This window comes from Mycetomoellerius zeteki, unplaced genomic scaffold (assembly GCF_001594055.1).
Source record: "Mycetomoellerius zeteki isolate Tzet28-1 unplaced genomic scaffold, Tzet1.0 scaffold506, whole genome shotgun sequence".
NCBI classification, from domain to species: domain Eukaryota; kingdom Metazoa; phylum Arthropoda; class Insecta; order Hymenoptera; family Formicidae; genus Mycetomoellerius; species Mycetomoellerius zeteki.
In genome coordinates this window covers 345,044-367,894 of record NW_017257508.1, presented here as the reverse complement: position 1 = coordinate 367,894, position 22,851 = coordinate 345,044, and the positions used below count along the sequence as shown (strand labels likewise).

Below are 22,851 nucleotides of genomic sequence, written 5' to 3'. Positions count from 1 at the left end.
GGGGGGGGGGGAGTCCTGAAGCAGGAAGTTTATTCGTCATCAGTTAACTCAAGAAAACAATTGAGAAACCGAATCGAAGTTGCAGTGCACCAAATATCGCCAGATCAGTGTTTGGCTGTTAAGATCAAGGCCCCATTGGAGATTGTTTCTTTTATTTTCATTTTTACACTAAAAATTCATTTTAACACGTAAAAATGAAAATAAGATGTACAATTTCCAATAGCCTTGATTTTGATAAATATTATCCAGTTCATGGTCCTAAACAACAATAAGAGGTTTTAGCCGTCGATCGGACATTATGAATAATGCTAAATGCCGGAGATACTGTAACTTTCGAGCATCATAACTAAAAAAGTTGATTGAAAAAAAAGTTAAAAAGTACTTGATGAAAAAATATTTTATCATAGTATTTTGGAAAGCTCTTGAGATAAGCTATAAGAATATGCAATGAAAAATAAGGATTTCCGTTTAAGAAATTGAAGGTGACCTTCTCTTACGTGACCTTCAAGCAACTATTCAAGGTCAAACTAATGACACCTTACTTATGCAATGAAAAATAAGGATTTCCGTTTAAGAAATTGAAGGTGACCTTCTCTTACGTGACCTTCAAGCAACTATTCAAGGTCAAACTAATGACACCTTACGTCCCCCTCAAAACCATACAACTTTTGTCTGAAACATTTTTCGCTATCTTACTTACATGACGAGATATTCGCGTGGACGGATTAAAATGGCCCACCCTGTATACAGGGTGTCCCATTTTAAATAATACATTAAGATTTCACGAAAACAATGGTAGGTATGGAAAAATGTTTCAAACAAAAGTTGTATGGTTCGGAGGAGGACATAAGAAGGTATCATTGATTTGACCTTGGGTGGCGTCGTCAAGGCCAGATCAAGGTCATATCGATTTTTTTAAACGGAACCCCTTATTTTTCATTACATTTTCTTGTATCTTACTTCGAGAGCTTTTCAAAACACTATAATAAAATATTTTTTCATTAAGTATTTTTCGAGTTATAAGGTTCGAAAGTTACACTGCAGTCGGCATTCGCATTACGCAAGTTACCCGACTGACGGCTAAAACCTTTTGAATGTTGTTCAGGATCATGTTCTGGATAACATTTGTCAAGATCAAGGCCATTGGAGATTATTACTCTTATTTTCATTTTTGCACTAAAAATTCATTTTGACGTTACTTTCGAGCTTTATAACTCGAAAAATACTTAATAAAAAAATATTTTATTGTTTTGAATATTTTAGTGTTTTGAAAAGCTCTCGACGTAAGTTATAAGAAAATGTAATGAAAAATAGGGGGTTCCATTTAAAAAAATCGACGTGATCTTTACTTAACCTTGATGACGCCACCCAAAGTCAAATCAATGGTACCTTATTATGTGCCTCTCTGAACCATACAACTTTTGTTTGAAACATTTTTCCGTATCTACCATAGTTTTCGAGAAATCTTAATGCATTATTTAAAATGGGACACCTTGTATAGAGGATAGTGTACACGTATTTATCTTTTATTATTATATTATCTTGTCTAAAAATAACATGAAATTATTGGAATAACTGTATACTTTTCAATAAATTCAATAAAACTGTCAAAGAAAATAATGATTATTACACTTGCAATTATCAAACACAATAATATCATAAAAAGAATGATGTAATAATTGAGAGAGAGAGAGAGAGAGAGAGAGCATATAAAATTACCGGAAAAATATATATCTGTGATTTAATAAGCAATGCAACATCTCATCTCCAGCCTCGATCAGAAATTCTGTTTACCTGCAATCTCCATAATTATGCTAGACTGGGACGAAAAACACCGCAGGAACGTCCTTCTGCGGCAGTTAATTGAAGAATTAAAAATGAGAATAGCGGGTGTCATTCTTTGTAGTAACTAATTAGATCTGAATTACTCAGCGATGGGAAAAGGTGGATGAGCAGAAGGAAATTAAAAATTATCTAAGGTAGTTTAAGAGTTGAATGCGCAGCACTCTTCTCCTTGCATCGTCAGGTATTCCTTTAGTCGTCGCTCATCAAGCTCGCCGATGGAAAACTTTTAGAGCTAATTGATTTCCCACCGAAGGGCTTGCATGTTGAATCACCTCGCAACAATCGAGCACTTAGCAGCAAATGGTGCCACCGAATGGTCCGCTTCGCTGGTCTTCTTAACTATTCACGAAGAAGGTTAGAATAAGGATATTGGATTCGTAATAAAATTGCATAGTTTGTAACTATGAAAAATTGACTTGCTTAGGAGAACTTTGTTGTCAATATATATCTCATAATGTTTTCAATGAAACTCGATCAATTAATATATTGGAAATGACGAAATATAGAAATGTTTTTTATGTACATATAAACATGAAAATCTTATTGTTATATCTGATTCGAATATTTGATTTTTCTATATATAATAACAAAGATTTTACAATTTATTTTTAAAATCTAAATTGTCTTGATGTGAACGCATGCACTATTTTTGCTTAATTTAAAGTGTAACACGGTGACCGCCTGTGTGCAAATAATATTTAGTTTCGATACAACCACATACTATCTAAGCACCATGGTAGATATCATAAATCTACAGTGGCATGCAAAAAAATGATAGTAGTTTGAAAATTCCTGTTGAGCTGCAGACTAATCCGAATTGATGGTCACGCAGCATATCATGCCGATAATAAATAAAACGCATATGCCGTAAAGATAAAAAAAACATCTTTCTGTATATATGTATATTTAATCCGCAACAGTAAATGATAAAATGATTAACTCGTGATGTCCAAATATACCATAAAATAGAACGGGTATAATGATAATATAATATAGGGGAGAGTGGTCTAAATCGAACCTATTTGCAGTTTTTGCTCTCTATAAGGCATAAATAAAGTCCGATCGTAAAATCGAAAGTGCTGTTGGAAAGATCATTTAATTCTCTCCATTTTTGCTTGAGATTATTTTGACGTATCTCTCGCTTGTGTTAAATTATAATGGAAAATGTAAAAACGCTTTTTCCGGTCCGATCTAGAACTATTGGTTCCAAATCAGACCATCCCCTGGTTCAAATCGAAAACTCCTTTTTTTATGGATTTTTAGGTAGAATTTTAAAATATTTTAATGTATTTTTCTTAGTATTGAGTAAAAACGAGCAATTTGACAGTCAAAGATAAACATTTTTTTCGGAAAAAGAAAATACTGACTGTTTATATTATTAGAATTGAAATCAATAAAACTCAACTAATCTGAGTCTGATGACTCATGATATTTTACTGATTTGAATGCTTGGACCAGATCTAGTCAGCCGATCACCAGTACTACAACCAGGCCTATAAGTTATTCACTGTACTGTTCGATTTGGACATGGGTCCTTTCGAACTTTGGAACAAATTTTACAATAAACCGCAAAAGTGATCACGAAATGCTTGATATTTTTTAATTCTACATCCTTTAATTATCTTAAATCAATTACTTTTCAAATTTTTTACACTTTTTAAATAATGATTTACAAGGATTTTCTTTTTTAAAAAAATTTTCGCACGATGGCTGAAAATACATATTTGCCTTTATTTTTTATGAATGTTATGACAGAGAACTGTCAAACTGCTATCACATGTTCGGTGTCTTATAAGGACTTTACGTTATAAATAGTACGCAAATCTGCTTAACCATATTCATTTAAATTAAAAAGGTATATTTAGAAAGGTCCTATTTAGAACACGGTCCGATTTAGACCACTCTCCCCTATTAATATATGTGTATTGGATGATAGTATCTAAATCTATGTATCTACATAAAAATTGAGTCAAAAATTAAAAAACTCAATTTAAATATGGTAAATTTTATTGATCTTAAATATGGTCTTTTGAATTATTGAGCATAAAATTAAAATAACCTCAAATTAATTCTACGATTTAATTTGCGCTATTAATCCCTATTTCTTAAAAAATAAGTTGTATCATAACACGGATAATGACGATTTAAAAGATGATACATAAAAAAGGAAAGTTTGCTTCTAGTTAATAAAAAAGTTAAATATACTCATATAAAATATTAAATAAAGAAATCAGATAAAACTTCATCCTTTTAGATTCAATATATCGATTACAGGATCACCTCCAACAAAAATTTCAAATCAAATCTTGCCATCCTGTATCGATCGCTCGTGTGTATTACCCTGTAGACATTTATTTCGTGGAGCTTTTCGGATTTGACGGATTAGAGCTGAGCTTCTTCTAGAAGATATTAATGCAGGCCGGGGAAAGGAGGAAAGAAAGAAAAAAGTAGCAAGGATGAGACGGAGAGTAGAGAAGAGGGGCTAAGCGTAAAAATTGCAGATAGATAAGGGTGCTAAGGGCGCCATTCGTCTACCTCGCGGCTGACAGGCACGATAAAGTTTCTTTTACACTGAACTAACACTGGCTTAACGCACTTCTTCTAGGACGAGCAGTTCGGGTAAGAATAACGCGAAAAAGCATCTTCAGCAAGTTCTAAACGCGACTTATTTCTCGCCAGTTATAACTTATCAATCAAATATTGAAGCAAATTAATTAAAAGTCTATAATAAAAAGCAACAGGTCAGAGATATCAAGTAAACAGAAGAGTTCAAAATTATTCAGTTTCTTAATTCTTCTTAATTCTATAATAATATAACAATTATATATTAACGTAAACAAATAATGTATAATTTCAGATTTCATGTAAATATCAGATTTCTTATAAAGAACTTTTTATAAAACTCCACAGATAATCATTTATTTGGCAGACTTAGAATATTATATATATTATTTTTAATTAATTAAATCATATAATGGAAAAATATCTCTTCATGAGTCTTTAAATATAAATTTACATCATTTTAATCATCAATTCTCTGACTCTTTAATTTATAATCTACTATGTGATAAATTACTTTCTATGTTAATTGTCTGTGTTATATATTTTTGACATCGTTTATTATATTTTATAATCTAAAATATGATCACCTTAACAAGAAAACGTGCTTTAAACTATTAATAGAGCTCTAATAAATACATGATAGCTAGGAAAGTTAAAAGAGAATGGGATGCAACAGCAACATGAAGTGGACGATTTCTGATTTTCAGTTAATTAATAGCAAGTGATTAATCATCAGACAATCTCTAGCAACCCTTGTCAAACAAACCGTCGAACAGAGCACGTATGTGATCTGCAAATACGAGCACGGAAAGAGAAAAATACACTATACGCAGAGACGAGAGATTGTCACACGATAAGACAAAAAGAAAAAAGAGAGTACCTGGGCTGAGTGATTTTATTATCTTCTTGATCACATAAAGAGCTTGAGAAAATATTTTAAAAGAAAATGTGAGCTTGAGAAAATATAAAAAAAAATGTTTCATATTTATTTACGTGTCGTGTGTAATAATCATTAGTGTATTTCTATATTAATGCTAATGTATAACATAGATGCAATGTAGATTTTTAAATTTAAAATTTACGGCAATTTTTTTTTTTTTTTTTCATGCAAGAATATAAATTTAATGGTTCAAAAATTTAGAAGATATAAAATATTCTATAATTGAAATAACTCGAAAACCGATCAATCAATCTGGTAAAATACATTGAAATGTCTCAAAAGCGAACAAACTCTCTCTCCTTCTCTTTCTCTTCGATCTCGAAATAAGCCGCGACGCGGCGCGGCGCGGCGCGGCGCGGCGGTGCGGCTTGTGGTGTGCTTCGTGATCCGAGAAGATTGCACGGTCATGGTCCTTAAGTTTCGTAGGCGTCGTGCCGGACCGTTAATTACGATCACCCGCTCGGTTAATCACCGCGTCGGACGCGGCGACAGTTTAAATGGCGAGCGACGGCGCGCACCGTGTAAGCAAGACCGCGAAGCGAAGTTCTGTGGATGTAAATAATGAAGCGCCGCGTTTCCTCGCGGATTAATGGACGCGGCTTTTGAGCAGCGCTCTTGAGAAAATGTCGCTATGAAAATTTTCATGTTGCCTCGCTATTATTCGTAACACCATCTACTTTTTGTCACGCTAGACTAAATAACACCTATTATACTGTTTTAAAAATCATAAATACACAGCAGAAAAACACTGTTTATTTTTCAATATTTTTATCAACTGAAATATCATTCACGATAATATTATTCTTTTTTCTTTTTTTCTTTTCTTACATATTTACAAGTTAGCAAAGATAAACGGTGATAATTAATGGTTCTTCTCAGATTGTACATCCATTCGTATCTGTGTGAACAGTATTTTTTTAATTGAATTCTTATAATATTATTAATATCAGTTATGGTAATTGAATAATTTTAGCCCAAACTAACGTGTTATTTTTATATCTTTACCCAGATAGCACATGATATTAATAGAACGTATATGAACGTTCTAAGAACATTGGTACATTCATAAAATGTTCTATGAACGTTTTTAGAAGTTTGGTGCTGTATGGGTATGTTTTATTACACTTAATTTCTATCTTTACTCTCAAAACGAAATACACTTAGCGACGTTATACGACTTGTTTACCAAAATCAATTATTATTTTCAAGCGTTATTTTGGAGTACATAAATTCCACGCAATGGAAACCTATTAGCCAATTCATTAATTATTCCATACGATTAATTATTCTATCGCAACATGGCGACGGTTTAAAGAAGCAAGAGATTATTCCTGGACGGCGACGCGAGAACGATTTTGCTCGAGGAATTTCAAGTTAGTCGAGATTTAAAGTGGACTTTAACGTGTAGTTCGCGACACAAATTATCTCGAAGTCAGCTTTAAAACTAAAGCTCCTTTAAATTTTTTGTAAGCCGCTTTCCGCGATGCTGAGTCCCGTAAATGAGATTCACGATTGAGGCAGTAAATTGAAGCGGCGTTTGTGCAGAAAAGCAGCAACATTTCCAGAGAAATATCCAACTCGTGAAACATTCCGAGAAAAGTGGCAAATACTTGATGACATACTATTTCCAGGAAATAAATTCTTTACTGTTTACGTGTGTTATGCACCCTAATTACCTTTACATGAGTGTAAAAGTGGAGGGAGTATCAAATAATACTTAAAAGCACGGAACTGTTCATTTTTAACTATTTATCGAACAACAGATAAAATAGTGCCAATAGTTTCCGGCCAACGTATAATTTTACGATAATTTTTGTCAATCTGTTTTTCAGTTTATAAAATTACAAGTTAATAAAATTCTTATTGTAATCACAATTTAACAATGCAATATTTTAAATACCAGAATAAGTTAAATTTTGCGAGATCAGTTCTCCAAGATTCGAGGTATTTTTGGTAAATATTCATGTCATGTAGATGATATTTAGAAACATGTTGGAACAATTGCAACTAAAATCGATCCTAGTGTAAACCAACACTGATCTCAACCACTCGCATTGGTCGCAACACAAAGTTGGCTGAATAAACACATTCGCATGCAGTAAATAAACAACGTCTAAATAAATCGATCGTTTGAACCTATATTAATACGACGATGTAGTAGTGATCGCAATCCGTTCGAGTGTGCAAATAAATAAATAAAGCGGACAGAGAGTAGGTAAACGTCCAGAGAGAACGAGACGTTGAAATCGATTGTACGCTGATATCGAGATGGGAAAAGAACGGAAATGGGTCGCGGAACGTCGTCGCAATAAATACACTGGAAAAAATATAGTAGAAACGACGCCATCCTGTAAGGATAATGTAATATTGTGCATCGAGCAACATTGCTGATGGGTTCGAGAATGACTCGTTTTGATAAATAAATGGACCTTTAATTAAAATTCATGCGTATCGCTTTTATGCTGCGACGTTGTGAGTTTTGATTTTAATTTGATATTACAATAATAATAAGATAGAAAAAGGAAAGGACTCTATCTGTTTTCAATCCATAGAACTGAAATATTCAAGTTAAACTTTTGTGTCTTATTAACATTTATTATTTTGTTCTAAAAACATTACACATATTTTAAGATTGAACAATCTTTCCAAAGTCCTCGAACAATATTTCTTAATTTCAGCAATTTGACAAAAAATAAATATATTTGTTGGCACAAATCAATAATTAATATATCTCTAACAGGATCTAATCTGTATTACCATCCTATTAATTTCAGTCCGTATTGACAAATGCTCTGCCGAGATATTTGCTCACTCGGTTATTTACCAACCCGGCAATTCGCCATGAAAACCGAAACCAATCGTGATTAGTGCGTGTAGCATGGCCGCAATGATTGCAAAAGGACGTTACGTGGAATTAATAAACGTTTCGATCGATGTATTTGTTTAAACACCGATTTATTCATCCATGCAAAATCTCATTATCCACATTCCGACAGAATTCTCTATACAGTGGCTGCCAAAAGTTTCCAATCAATGAGTAATTTCACTAATTGGATTGCTTAGATAAAGAGAATCTTTATATAAATAAAGATCTAATATACAAATACTTAATATATTCTAATATTTAAAATATTGTATTCTTAAGTTGTGTGTGATTATAGTAAAAATTTTAACTTAATATAAACAAAAGACAGATTAACAAAAATTATTGTAAAACGATATTATTAATTATGTCAGCTAGAAAATTGTTGGCAGCTACTGTATTAATATTATCGAATTATATATGAGTGCAATGTACCTACTGTTATACTCTTTCATAAAAATTGGATTTTATAACCGTTTCAAAATGTACACGAAAAGAATAGTTTTGTTAAAATAAAAATTTAGCTAGATATGTAGATATGAAAATAACTTTATTGAACCATCAAAATGATGATGGACACTCAAACATGATGAGCAATGCTATAAAAAATTTTGGTATTCTAGCAGTTTGCACGTTCCTATATAATTATTTTAATGATCCATTAAAATTATTTTTAGATCTATATTTGATTTTTAGCTACTTTAGCAAAATTGTTCTTTTCGCATAGATAATATTTTTAGATTTGAATTGAATTTGAACTATTTTCAAACCATGAACCTTGTATAAGCTATGAACTATGTATTGTATTTCATAAATTAGAATTAATAACAAATTTCAGTTCTCTTGTTATGGTTTACGTTTTTTTTTTAATTTGGTACAAATTTTTACAATATAAAATAACTTAAAAGATTAAAACGTATAAAATGTTATCAGTATATGAGCGGAAAACACCAACAGAAGTACCATCTCGAGTGTGCCGTCAATCGGAAGTAGGTACCATCCAATTTTAATATATCTCTTTAGCAAAATATCCCAGCATCACTACCTTTTTACATGTAATTTCGGAAGGATACGCGCGATACCTTCGACGGCATATAGCCACGGATACTTCGATCATATATATGTTACCTAGTATGTGTATAATCAGCGTATAAAGCCGAGTGAGTAGTTTCACTGATCCATTCACTACTAGATCCTTTCAACGCCCATTCAACGACTCAGAGCAATGCAGCGAATAATTAGATGTGCCCGTTGAAAGCTCGGATCACGTTTACACATACAGTTAAACGACACATTCGTGATTAGTATCGGTATAATGTAGCATCGACACATTACAAAACGAATCGCCACAGAGACGAAAATGATTTCGCGAGCCGTGCACGTAACGAGCGTCACAATGACATCACGCGAACAGTCGGCCGGATGTATAATAGTCTTAATTAAAATGGTGGTCTAATGAACATCGCTAACTGCTGTAATCCGATATGCCTCATTGATAATCCTCCTACTGTACCGTCGAATACAAATGTAGGGATAGAGTCTGTCTGTATGCTGTGCTAGAATAGGATGTCCTATATGTGTATCTGTTTTCATCTTTCTTGCAAATGCTTATTTTATTAATTTTATTAATTTGAAAATTTTATAAATTAATGTAAAGTTTTTATTAAGATTCAATGTTTATTTATAATCAAATCCTCTTTAATAAAAATAGAAGTGCATGATACATTTTTTAGATATTTAATATCAAATGTTATTATAAAAGAAATTTTAAATTGAAATTTTAGTATGATAAAAATCTTGTAAATGTATATGTATATAATTCATAACTTTTCAAAGATTTTAATTTACAATTTCGTGCAACTTGAAAAACTCATATTCCAATATTTATGTGTATCAAGAAAAACTCCGAATATATAGAGTTGATTAAAGAATCCAAAAATAAATCCTACATGTGCAGAATATTAAAATCCACGTGAATGTAAGCACAGTCAATTGCGAGCCAAAATACCAATGTTTGTACGTAGCATAGAATCCTTCTATTAAAACAAATTTCCAGAACATTTTGTCCATTAATTATAATCATATTCAGGTATACAATTTGTCTTTGCCCATTAATATTAAAGACAAATTATGCATAGCTGCTTATCAGCCTTATTTGTACTCACGCTAATTTTATATCAACGCAAGTTTTAAATTCTATTATCTACTGAAAGCGCAATACAAAAGCATGATTAAATTATATACTCGATTAATTAAATAAAATTAAAAACAACAAAACTATCTTTCTCTACGAATTTTTTTGGCGGAAGATTTCTACATTCACTTTACAGAATGACTTTTGGTCCACGTGTGACAAGATGTTGGAAGCTCAGTATTTATAGTTGTTACATTGTACTCCCATCGGGAGAAGCTCGTCATGCGGAGCCACTTTCTCGTACACGATGCTGGTGAATTTTTTACGCTTAATTTCCCGACAACCTGTACGATGGCAGTCTCATGCTACGTCGACGTGAAATCGACGAGACGTACGTGCTACAACGTGACGCGGTCGTAGTGCTCGTTGACGACGCGATACGTGGCTCGTTTCGCTCGTAAGCACGTTCCCGCTTTCTCGACCGTAGTCGATACGGGATCCATAGTGCGATACGTGAATCGTCGTGTTAATGACGTCGATAGCGGATTGTTACGCGACTTCGGTTCGTAAACGAACGAACATCGACTAGGAACAAAGATATACAAAAAGCAAATATTGAGATAAATATTAGATAATTAAGATGTTTTAAATAGAACCAAAATTAAAATTGTGAGCATTATAAGAAACATTAGAAGAAACGTTATTGTATCAAATAATTTCATAAGTTAATTTCTCGATATATATCATGCTTCCAGTTAATTAAATTATCATAATAATCTTCATTAATTATAGAATAATTTATTTCGTTTTATTTTAAATGTAGGAAATAGTAAAGAAAGTAACTCGATTCTTTTTTCATTTGTTATAAGAAGAGAATTTAAGAAATAAATGTGACCATTTGTTCAAAATTGTAAACACTGTAGAAGACTTACCGTGTTGCGATAAGGGGACAGGTAATGCTCGGCGAAGCCCAAGCTTCCGGACTCCAAGGCGCACACTCATACAATCTAAGTTCCCGGCCTGAAACTGCACCAAAAACACTACGCCATCCGCCGGTGCATCCAGCGGCAAGGCCGAATCCACTCCCGGCTCCTCGCGAAGTGCTTGCACTACTTCCGGCTCCATCTTCGCTACTCTCACTACTAGCTCGCCCATTCTGCAAGTATACACAACAACATATTTATGTCATTTAACATAAACATCCAATTTTTAATAATTGATAAAAAAGTTTTTTCATGTTTCAAGGAAATAAACGTGTTGAAGATTTTATAATTAAAAAAAATTAATAGTCTAAAATTTAAGATTTGAAAGCTCAGCAATTAAAGATCTTCAAAACACTAGAACTTGGAAGACTTTAGGTGTAGCTGCAAAAATAAGACAGACAATTAAAAAAATTACAGAAAACAGCTATATATATAATGCTATTAATTGTCCAATATGCGCGAAGAGAGTTATTAATTAATTATATGAAAATACTTCAGCAACGATGAGATAAAAAGAAAAATTAAAGATTAAAAGAAATCAATACTACTGAAAAGACGGCGTTGTCGAGTTCTTCGTTTTATATCTGCAGCATCATGTCAAGTGGAACGAGACATTCGGTTACAATTATGTTATTGTACAATTGACGTTTATCTTGTTCGTGACGTGTAAAAAAAAAGAGTACGATATTTTTCCGCTTTAGATGAGCACCCGTAAATTAAAAAGAAAAAGAAAAAGGAAACCTATGACTAAAATTTTTGTTGTTTATATGTTACGTTAATAATACCTAAAGCAGTTATAGCTAAAGAAAAATGATTTACTGCATGTTAATATACACATTATAATAAAAAGTATTGTAATATTGTAAATACATAATAATTAAAAAATTGCTATATTATGATTACCTTAAACTATTTTTTCTACTCTACATATTTTCCATTGAAGTTTCATTGAAATCAAACCTTGCCAATTTGTCTCTTGTTAGGATCGCAATCGCGTTAAAGTCATTGGGAAACAACCTAAGAAGAGCATTAATCTTAAACGACTTCCTGCCTCTTTCTCTTGGTGAAGGAAGGATCAAACTTCGTCTTCGGCCTCCGTAAAGCTCCGGAAAAGTTCGCGTAAGTAGCGGCATAAGGAGATACATCCCACGTACAAGGAGGGACCGGAAGTTCTGACGAAGTCGCTCTCAGCCGACGAACGACATCCGATCGAAAAGTTTATCTGGCAGATTAAAAAACTCTACGTGACAACCGTTGAACTAGTCCTATGTATTTTATATGGAAAACGAAAATGTTATGCACGAAGCACAATTGTTTTTATCGGATCAGCTTATTTAAGAATGTATGCGTCACATCTCAAAGCCTTAAAAAAATTTAAGGCAAAAATATAAAAATTTCATCGATTGTTCTATTATTAGTTTAATCACATTTTGCTGCAATATATAATAACTTTTAAACAAATAAGAGAGAAAGTAAATCCAAATGAACTTTTGCATTAATATTTATTAGAATTTTATTAGTATATATAAAACATTTGATTTAATTCGTAATACGACGATCTTATTAAATCTGTCCAACAGAAAGAAGTAATAGATACTTACAGTCGTAAGTATCTGTGTAAAATTTGAGCACAATTTTTTTTAAAAGTTTAAAAGTTATTTAATTTTTTGTTAATCTTGATTTTTATGTAAAATCATATTTTGCAGTAGTTATTTGCAAATTTGGACGTAGAATTAAATCAAATTTTTTATATATATTAATAAAACTTTAATAAATATAGATTCAATAAAGTTCATTTGGATTCACTCTCTCTTACTCGTTTAAAAGTTATTTATTGCAGCAAAATATGGTTATTTTGCTGTATAAAGCCATTATAAGCTAAATTATTTGTTTCTTTTTTGCAGTTGATTTCAGAGCGTATTTATGATCAAATTTTTTTTGGCTGATATTAACTGATATTGGTTTTTTAGCTGATATTTTTGGCTGATATATAATATTTAGCTTATATATTGTACAGCTAAACATTTATAAACTACTAAAAAAGAAAAACAAAAATGTAGCTTTCAATTAACGTAACATATTATTGCATTATATAATTACTGATAGATTAAATAGTAAAATTATATAGTGTGTCGAGTGCTTTAATATTCGGAAATTTAAAGGTTATAAAATCTAAAGAGTCAGCAATTCCGAGAATTTTAAAGAATCTAAAAACGCAAAACACTGAAGTTTAAAGAATTCAATGTGTTTCTAGAATCTTGGAATCGGAGAATCATTACTTGTTCCTTTTTCCTTCGATCCGTTTCAATGCTCCGCAGACATCACAATCGTCGTTGGCGTCTTATCGGTGTGCGCCGCGACGTCGATTTTCTTCCGTGTCGCAGCAACCGTGAAATCGAGCGAAAAGAGCGGAGAAGGGAGACGTCGCGCAATCTACGACGAGGGTACCAATGTGGAATCAAGCGAAAAGAGAGAAATATTAAACGGCCGAGAGCGAATACCAAACGCCATAGGAGAAGGGAAAGGTCGAATAGGTCGATCGAATAGGTCGGAAAAGTTCGGAAGGCGCGAACGAGTCGAGAGAAGAGTTATCAAGCGGCAAGGAACAGCGTCACTTCGCTCTTTCTCGTTCCGTCTCTCTGCGGCGACGTTCACGATTTGCATCGTCGACGATTCCGTTCGAGATAATAAGGAGACGCTCATGAGAAATTATTGGCAAGTAAAAATAGATGCCTTTTATTCAGAATAAAGACTATATAATATTCAATTAAATGGAGATATTTCACTCCTTAAATAGTTACATAGTTAAAAAAACATTTGATAGTTGTGTCAAAATCAATCGTTGATAAAATTTTTATGTAGAATTTTTAACATATCTGAGTGTTAACATTCGGATAATATATTAATTATTATTACGTATATATTAATTGATACAACATAATATAATTGTGTTATTTGAATATCTTGAAATTGATATTTCTTAGTGTAAAATAACACAGTTTCTAAGTAAACAATTAGCATAAAAATAATGTATTTAACAAAATAATTTAATATATTAATAATTAATTTTACTAAAAACGTGTTTATTTAATGTTACCATATGTGTTAATTTTACTGAAGAAGTATACATCCACAATTTACTTATAAATTGTGCTTATAAATATTACATTCTTTGTATACATTTTTTTAATAACATTTGTGTTACTTCGTAATATATTCATCTTGTGTTAAATTAACACAAAAAATTGGATGGACATGTAAAATATGTTAAATTTAATACAAAATTTTCCAACCGTTTAAAGAGAGAATTTTTTAATGCTATTATTTTCTAAACCTCAGATCTCTTAAATACTGACAATAAAATATATATCGATTCTATTACATATACACATGCATGTGCAAGTGAGCACCTAAAAGAGAATATATTCAAATTATAATTTATCCTTTAAAAGAACAAGGTAATAATCCACCAAATTACTCTAGTATTGAATTTGCGGTTTTTATACATAATTACATATAACTTTGTAAACTTTACCTAAAATAAAACAATTGCAATCAAAATCGAAGGCAGACAAAAAATAGCTAAAGAGAACAATCCGTTGTAATCGAACTGGATACTGACTGTAGAGTATAAATCGAACGGCTTTGATTTGCGTCTGGTTGGACTCCTAAAAGAAGCGATAACACGTGATGTACGAGTTTTTGCATCCTCCCTGTTTTCACATTGCACATATCTCGCTCGAACAGAGAAACAGAAAGATAGATAGATAGATAAAGAGGGAGAGAGAGAGAGAGAGAGAGAGAGAGAGAGAGAGAGAGAGATTTCCGTTCATATCTTTCCACGTTCTTTCCTTCCACATATCGGCAAACCTACGCGAAACATTTGACCTGTATCGTATATTCTAATTTGAAGTTTGTTCTCTTTTACTGTTTCTTTTCACTCGTTAATTATTTTTTATTGCTATACTTTTTGTTGAATATCTATCTCTTGATATATCGTGACATCATTTTCTTGTAAATGACGTAGCTACGTGTAATTTCTATTTTTATATTCAATATTCTCAAAATTGCCTATCGGACCACCATACTTCTGTTTACGAGCCGCTATAATATAAGTGTAATCGCAGCAATATTTTCACAAGCATTAATCCCAACTGTACATTCATCGGAAAGCCAAGGATTAAAACAAGATTAAACACAGAATATCTCTATCCACTCGCAGCTGTACGAGAGAGCTCAGCGTGAGATGGAAGAGATCTCACGATCGCGTCCTAAATCATCTCAGCTAATTTCGTCTAATCTTTACGCCGGTAGTAAAATAATAATTTCCTGTAAGCGCAGGCATAGGTGGCAAATTAATAACAAAGTGCAAACAATTTCCGGGCAAAAAGTAGCATTTTACGTAAAAAAAAATGTCCTGCGAACACACACATACCCACTATATAAATATTATAGTTTGGATTAATATAACAATGAAGAATAAAGAGAAAATCTTAATCAACTCCGTTGCTTTCAACTTGAAAATCTTCGTAATAGCAAAAATTTATAGCAGATTATAATTATTATTATAATCCTAAGAAATGATCAAAGTCCTGTAATAATATTAAAATTAGAAATCTCTGAATGTATTAGTACAGTGAGTATTATTTGAATATATGTAACATATTAACCACGTAAATTAATACACCTGCAATGAGACGCTCCTGTAATACAATACGAATTTGAGTTGCTAGTAACATATCGTAATATATCGTAGTTAGAATTTCAGAAGCATAACATTGTGGTTTTAACTGCAAGACAAGCGCGACTGCTGTTTCCTATGTAGGGATTCTAATTGCCAATAATTCTGCAAATAAGTTAATCTTTTATTAAGCTTATTTAATTTCTTTTCTTGTAATCTACTTGATCCTGGTTATAAATTAATTGTAAAGATTATTATTTTGATTTACAATACAGAATGACAAAAAAGTTTGGCTACAAAGTTTTGTATGTTTAGCAAATCATTATTCAGGTAGCAAGCTGACGTTATTTGTCGTCATTTTCACGTTAAAATGACATTAAAGACGTCATTTTGATATCAAAATGACGACAAACAACGTCAGCTTGCTACTTCGCGTATTAAAAGAAAAATTCTAGGATGTTAGTTACAATTTATTAAATACCAAAAAGTTTATGCGCCAAAAGGTTTTCATCGATTGGATGAAAGACCACTCTACCGGGGAAATTTTATCCATGGAAAAATGCCGTTGACATGTTCCCAAATGTCTTAAAGCTTGTATTAAAGCTAAATCGATATATTAGATATGTGTATATTATCAATGTAACTGTATATGTATATTAAGTAAAAAAGTTTTCATTTAAGAAACATAAAAATTCCTTATTCTAACAGTAAAAGAAAGAGAAAAGATAGTTCAAAAATATACGTAAATGTGACTTGTACATATTTAAAAACATGCATTTCAATTATATTCTAGCATCAGTAAAAACAAATATGAAATTTCTATATAACTTGATAATCGCGCAGTACCGCAACGAAAAATACTCGCAATGACACATTTTTCTCTATTTTCCTCCGATTCACGACGAGAAACGTGAAAAAGAAATGTAGCCTATTCCAAAGCCCGGAAAATAATGGAGTCGTAAACATGCTTAAATGAGACAGACAACAAAACTCAAGCGTGTTCAAACTCAAATTGTGCGCAAACTGCGAGTAGAGGAAGGCAGCTGAGAAACGGAGGAATGGCGAAGTATACGGTTGTCGGAGTGGCGCATTCGTAAATGTTGCGATCCTCTGAAATCGGCTTAAAATGTGTTACTGGGATGGCTACGATTTTCTCCTGAAATGTCGCTGTGTGTATGTGTGTATGTATTATACGAATTGCATTTACGAAGAGCAACTTTCATTATAAAATTTTTCAACTTCATTTTAAATTAAATACGAATTTTGCATTTTATTTATTACAATCAAAAAATCATATTTTAAGATCTTTATAGATTAAATACATTTAATAAATGAGAAGTTATGTGTTTTATATAACTATATATTTGTTACACATGAAAATGTATCAGTAATACCGATATAAGTTGGTTTAGTGTTACCATTTTTTCTTCTCTTCTTTCATGAGATATTAACATTTATAACTATTCGCTCTTAAAACATGTACGTGCGCGCTTTATAAAAATAGTGTAGCGAATAAAATCAAAACATAACGAGAGAGATAAAACAAATGTGCTAGCAGTTTCACTATGGTATGACTGCGGAGAATATCAGCTTTTACCGTACGTATTGCTCGTAGTTATAACCATTATCCTGCTATGATGCGATCATTCTGTATATCCGTCGTTACATCCTTGTGACGCCAACCCTAATGGAAAGCACATTAGGAGGTATATCTCTCACCTCGTACGAGAAGGGTAAATGTAAGGGCGGGAGAAGCTAGTGTTAGCCAGCTCGGCAACACTTCCGCGCAAGCGAGTGGAAACGTTACGATATCGTTCTTAAAGTCGCTTGTCCGCGTATTTACGGTTCCACTGGAATAGACCGAAGATACCTTTAAAGGGGAGCTTACAACTGAGAAAATAGGAAGGAGAATAGAGTTTCGTTCATGTCCAGCGAAAATTATTGCCAGAAGGGATCGCAATATTAGCTTATTATTCTCTCATGAACAATTTACTTCACCTTACTAAATTGAAATCTCAGTGTAATGAAGAAGAACATAATTTAAAACTTATTTTATAAAGAAATTTCTTCAAATACGTCATTTACAATAAAGTACAACTCAAAAATATATAATATTTTCTTTTTATTTAAATTAAGAAAGATTTGAATTAATTAAAGTTTATTGGAAGAAATTAATTTAAAGTCTGATTGTAAGTTAAGAAAAGCTAGAATATTATAAAATGAAAGACATTAGATCAGATATGTAATGGTTGTATTAAAAGATAGATGTACATTAAGATGTTAGAACGTAAAATTTAAAATTTGCAATAAAAACATTTTTTTAATTATGAAATAGATTAAATGTAAAATCAATTTCATTGAAATATACACTGTTTTATCATTGAAAATTAAAAGTGATCATTCTTGATTGATAATCATTTAATAACGCAACCGCAGTTGTTTACACAAATTTACGCATAATTGCTGAAAGTATTAGGACCGGTGAACCTCGAGAGAACTCTACTGCCAGAACATAACCGACAAATTAATTTTCCTTGGCAATTCAATTACGCCTTAATTGGGTACGACGGAAATGAGACCGCATTAAAATTGCAAGCATCCAGACGGAGCCAGAGGTTTTCTCCGGATTTTACCCCATTCGCTTTTCCAACTCGAATGACCGACAAATTTGATTTTCGAATGCGTCGTCGACGTATTTTCTGTCAAACTCCGTTTTCCTCGAATGACCGTCGAATGCACTGGAATAGTTTGTTTCGCTTTTCCACTCTTACATAAATAATTTAGAACAAACTTAAGATTGTTCGAATACATACACACACACACACACACACACACACACACACACACACACACAAAATATACTTCAATATAATAAAAAAGAATATATGTATACATTATATACTCAAATACCTATCTAAATTATTTGTACTTTAATGTATCAACATTTCGTCTTGAAACTTTGATAGACCTTGCGATAGCACGTATCTATTGTACACACAAACGCAAAAGTGCCAATACCACATCCCCACCTATCTATGCTATCGTGTAGATACACTTGCACGGATATTGACACACGTACGCACATGCACACTGCCGCTAGCAAACGAACACGTACACGATCGTCTCTTGATCCGTCGTTCCAGCCGCAGTTTGCTTAGCATTGCTGATGCACTATCCACTTCCGCGCGGAGAGCAGCGGAGAGTGAGATGGACATCACCGTAGAAGAGTGGAATATAGAGATGGAGAGAGAAAGAGAGGGGGAAGGATCAGAACAAGGTCCGAGAGAAGATTATGGATGGAGAACGTCGGTGTCTGTGTTTGAGGACCGATAGTGGCTCGCGTTCTAATTAATAACGAACCCCTCGATGCAATCCGCGGTTTTGCAGGGTGCGCCGTATGTGAAAGAGCTTCCAGGAATCGAGTAATCGAAAGGTGAAGAGTCATTACTCTACCAAAAGAGGCACAGTAAAACAAAAGGATTACAAATTGAAAATTCAACTGCTTCGTTATTTACAGTATTTGTTTTTAGATTCAATTTATAGTGGAAACTCGATAAAAAAAAAGAGTTTAAAGATTTTTCCAGTTACTTGAAATATTGTATAATGATATTGTCATCTTAAACAGCTATAAGAAACTATAGCTTCAAAAAACTATATCTTTTTGATAAATACAATATCGAGCTATTCAGTTCAGCCGAAACTTATCTTAAAGAAAATTATTTATTAAATATTATTAATATAAAAATAAGCGTAATTTTCAAGCCTTTCGTATTTCAATAATATATATAACTAAATCATCATCTATAAACTGATTCTGGCGAATACATTTTATACATGTGAACGCATACACAAAATTCGCGGCGTAGTATTTGAGCACATAGACTCTCCCGTGCTTTTTTCGATTGTGAGAAACATGAGGATTGAGAGAAAGGAAGGGATAGTAGAGAATTGAGAGGGTTAAAATAGCGGTTACTGGCGAGCTCTCTTAAGAAAGGCACACCGAATAAATACTAGCAGCCGAACGGAACATTACCGATTGGTGGACTTGAATGATCGGAAAAGCCTGGCCTGCGCGGAGCACCCTTACCCTACTCTCACCTCGACGATGCTGATTCTGCATTCCTCTCACTGAATCCTATTCTTCTTGACCTCTGAAACTATTTCCGGTTAGTCGGGACGAAAGACTTGCTGATAAAGGAAAGACAGCAAAGGGATGAAGAAAGATGACAGGGAGAGACATCGATAGGAGTAAGTTTATTGTCGCTCTCTTTACAAAGCTATTATCTCGCGTTTAGAGGAAGGAAATAGAAAAATCTTAAATACGTATTATGTATATCGTGTTAATTGATGATAAATTATGATGATACACATAGGGCATAACGATATTATTATCATAATTTGCCAAACAGAAAAATATCTGAGGAAAACTGGTCACTGGCTAAAAATAAATTTTTACTATTTTGAATTTACTGGACAGTAGTTACTCACAATCAGTAATTGGCCAGGAAATCTTAAATAAAATTGGTCAGCAACTAGCCATTTCAAAATTGGTCAGTATGATAGCCAGCTTCTGTCTAGTAAACACGGGAATATATCGAACAATTCTTCGGTGGTCAAAGTAGTAAAAGATTAAGTTCCATTGTGGTTTACAGTTTTAAAAAGATAATCTTTTCAAAACTGTAGACCACAACGGAACTCGATCTTTTACTACTTTGACCACCGAAGAATTGATCACAATATAAGTTTTTTGAATAGTTTTAAGTAAAGTTTAATATTTTTATGACATATTTTGTTTTTTTTACCATTTGATTTGTTATATTGCGTTACATATTACAAGCTTGACCTTCATATATATTTTTGTTATTTTCTGATTACTAATTATTCCAGAAATTGGCCAAATCAGATAAAATAAAATAAAAACCAAATATATTTAATAGGGCTCTCGAAAAACAAACAACAATAATAAAATATTAATAAGCGGGCAATGGGAGCATTGACACAGCGCGGTACTTGGAGCGCAATACATACAGAGTGTATCTAAAATAACGTACATTAATCATACAGTGCTATTCCTAATAAAAAACTGAATCGAAAAGCTCTGTAGCATTTTGCAATTTTCGCAATAGTTAACAAGATATTAATTACAAAAAATCGCTTAATATTGGTTTTCAATAATTTTTTTACTCAAATACTATCAACTTTACAGAAAAACTGCTGGAGATAAAAATTGTTAATTTTTTTCTCATAAAGTTATGAGAATTTTTTTAGAATTTTTTCAGAATTTTTTCAGAATTTTTTAATACCGTATTTTCTCGTGTTGATAAAAATGCAATACTAAAAAGTTGATAAAAAATTCTGAAAAAATTCTTAGAGTTTTATGAGAAGAAAATAAATGATTTTTGTCTGTTGCAGTTTTTCTGTAAAGTTGATAGTATTTGAGTAAAAAATTATTGAAAACCAATATTCAGCGATTTTTAGTAATTAATATCTTGTTAACTATTGCGAAAATTGCAAGATGGTAGACTTTTCGACTCAGTTTTTTATTAGGAATAGCACGGTATGATTAATGTACGTTACTTCAGATACATCCTGTATACTTAATATATTCTCAATATTTTTACATTACGTGTTTATACAAGATTCTTGGACGTTTCGGTGTCTTAAACCATCGTCAGCAATACCATATAATTTCCTATATAATATTCAAGTCCCCAAATGTTGGAAATAGTTTCTGCGTTCGACAGAGGATGAGCATACCCCTACTTCCTAGTCGAGAAATGCCGTGAAATCTCTTCGTTGTTTAACCAAGTGATTAACTTCCGCCTTCGCAGATCACAATTCAAAGCACAACACGTCATATTACAATAAGTAGAAATTAAAATATAAAGATATTAATAAAGATGCTATCCATGTGGAAGTCAGATATGTAATGACCGTCAATTTTATTCTAAGAGCCACATCAAAATAAAATAAAATAATGTTTGAAATTATAGGATCCACTAATATTTTCATTGAAAATAAATAGAAATAAAAGGATCAATCATTTTAAAAAATCAAAGGATAATTCATTATATTTTTCTTTATCACTTATATTACTATTTACAAACATGTGACATATGATAAACACATTAAAGGGATCTTAAAGCGAAGCCCGGACTCCGATGAAATCACCAGAAGTCGCTATTTTTCCAGCGCATCGACATATCTTTATATACTACCACACTAATATCTCAATCGCAACCTATGATACACGCAGTGACACGTTCGTGTCAATTTCGTATAACAAATTCGTCGCGATAAGCGTCTAAGTCTAATTCTAAGAACTCGACGTTATCTGTTCGTGCAAACTATGTGTCTGGATTATTATTTCGTAAGTACAGGTTGCAAAACTTTCGTATCAAGCAAATGTGGTTAGGACTTGACAGCTTGAGACGCCATGTTACTCTAAGAAATGGTAAAAAAATATATCAATTTCGAAATTTTTGGTCATTCTCGGCATAAACTCCACCTCACAGACACGTATTAATACGTATACTTTAATCCTGGAAAAGGATTTACAAATCTGTGAAAGAGAAAAAAAATATTTCTTATACAAAAATTATATGATTCAGTCGGTAATACAGACGACTTTAGGATCCCCTTAATAAACAATAATTTGATATTATTATTACTAATAAGGTATAATAATTTAATTGACTATTCTAAAAGCAATTATAAGCATGGTGGAAGGAACTCAGGGGTGTTCTTGCGAATGTATTTCCAACAGCTAACGAGAACGTGACACCATATGCCGCTATGTTGGCGCGGTTATTTGAATTAAGCGTTGTCATAATAAAAATTAAT

General features: G+C 32.4%; 1 protein-coding gene across 1 annotated transcript in view; it reads right to left on the bottom strand.

Moving 5' to 3' along the window:
* Positions 1 to 22,851, bottom strand: part of LOC108727552 (beta-2-syntrophin) — a 50,099-nt gene that overhangs the window by 13,153 nt on the left and 14,095 nt on the right. Inside the window, exon 3 of the mRNA XM_018455707.1 lies at positions 11,277 to 11,500. Coding sequence (XP_018311209.1) covers positions 11,277 to 11,500 — 224 coding nt within the window. The remainder of the gene's footprint in view (positions 1 to 11,276; positions 11,501 to 22,851) is intronic.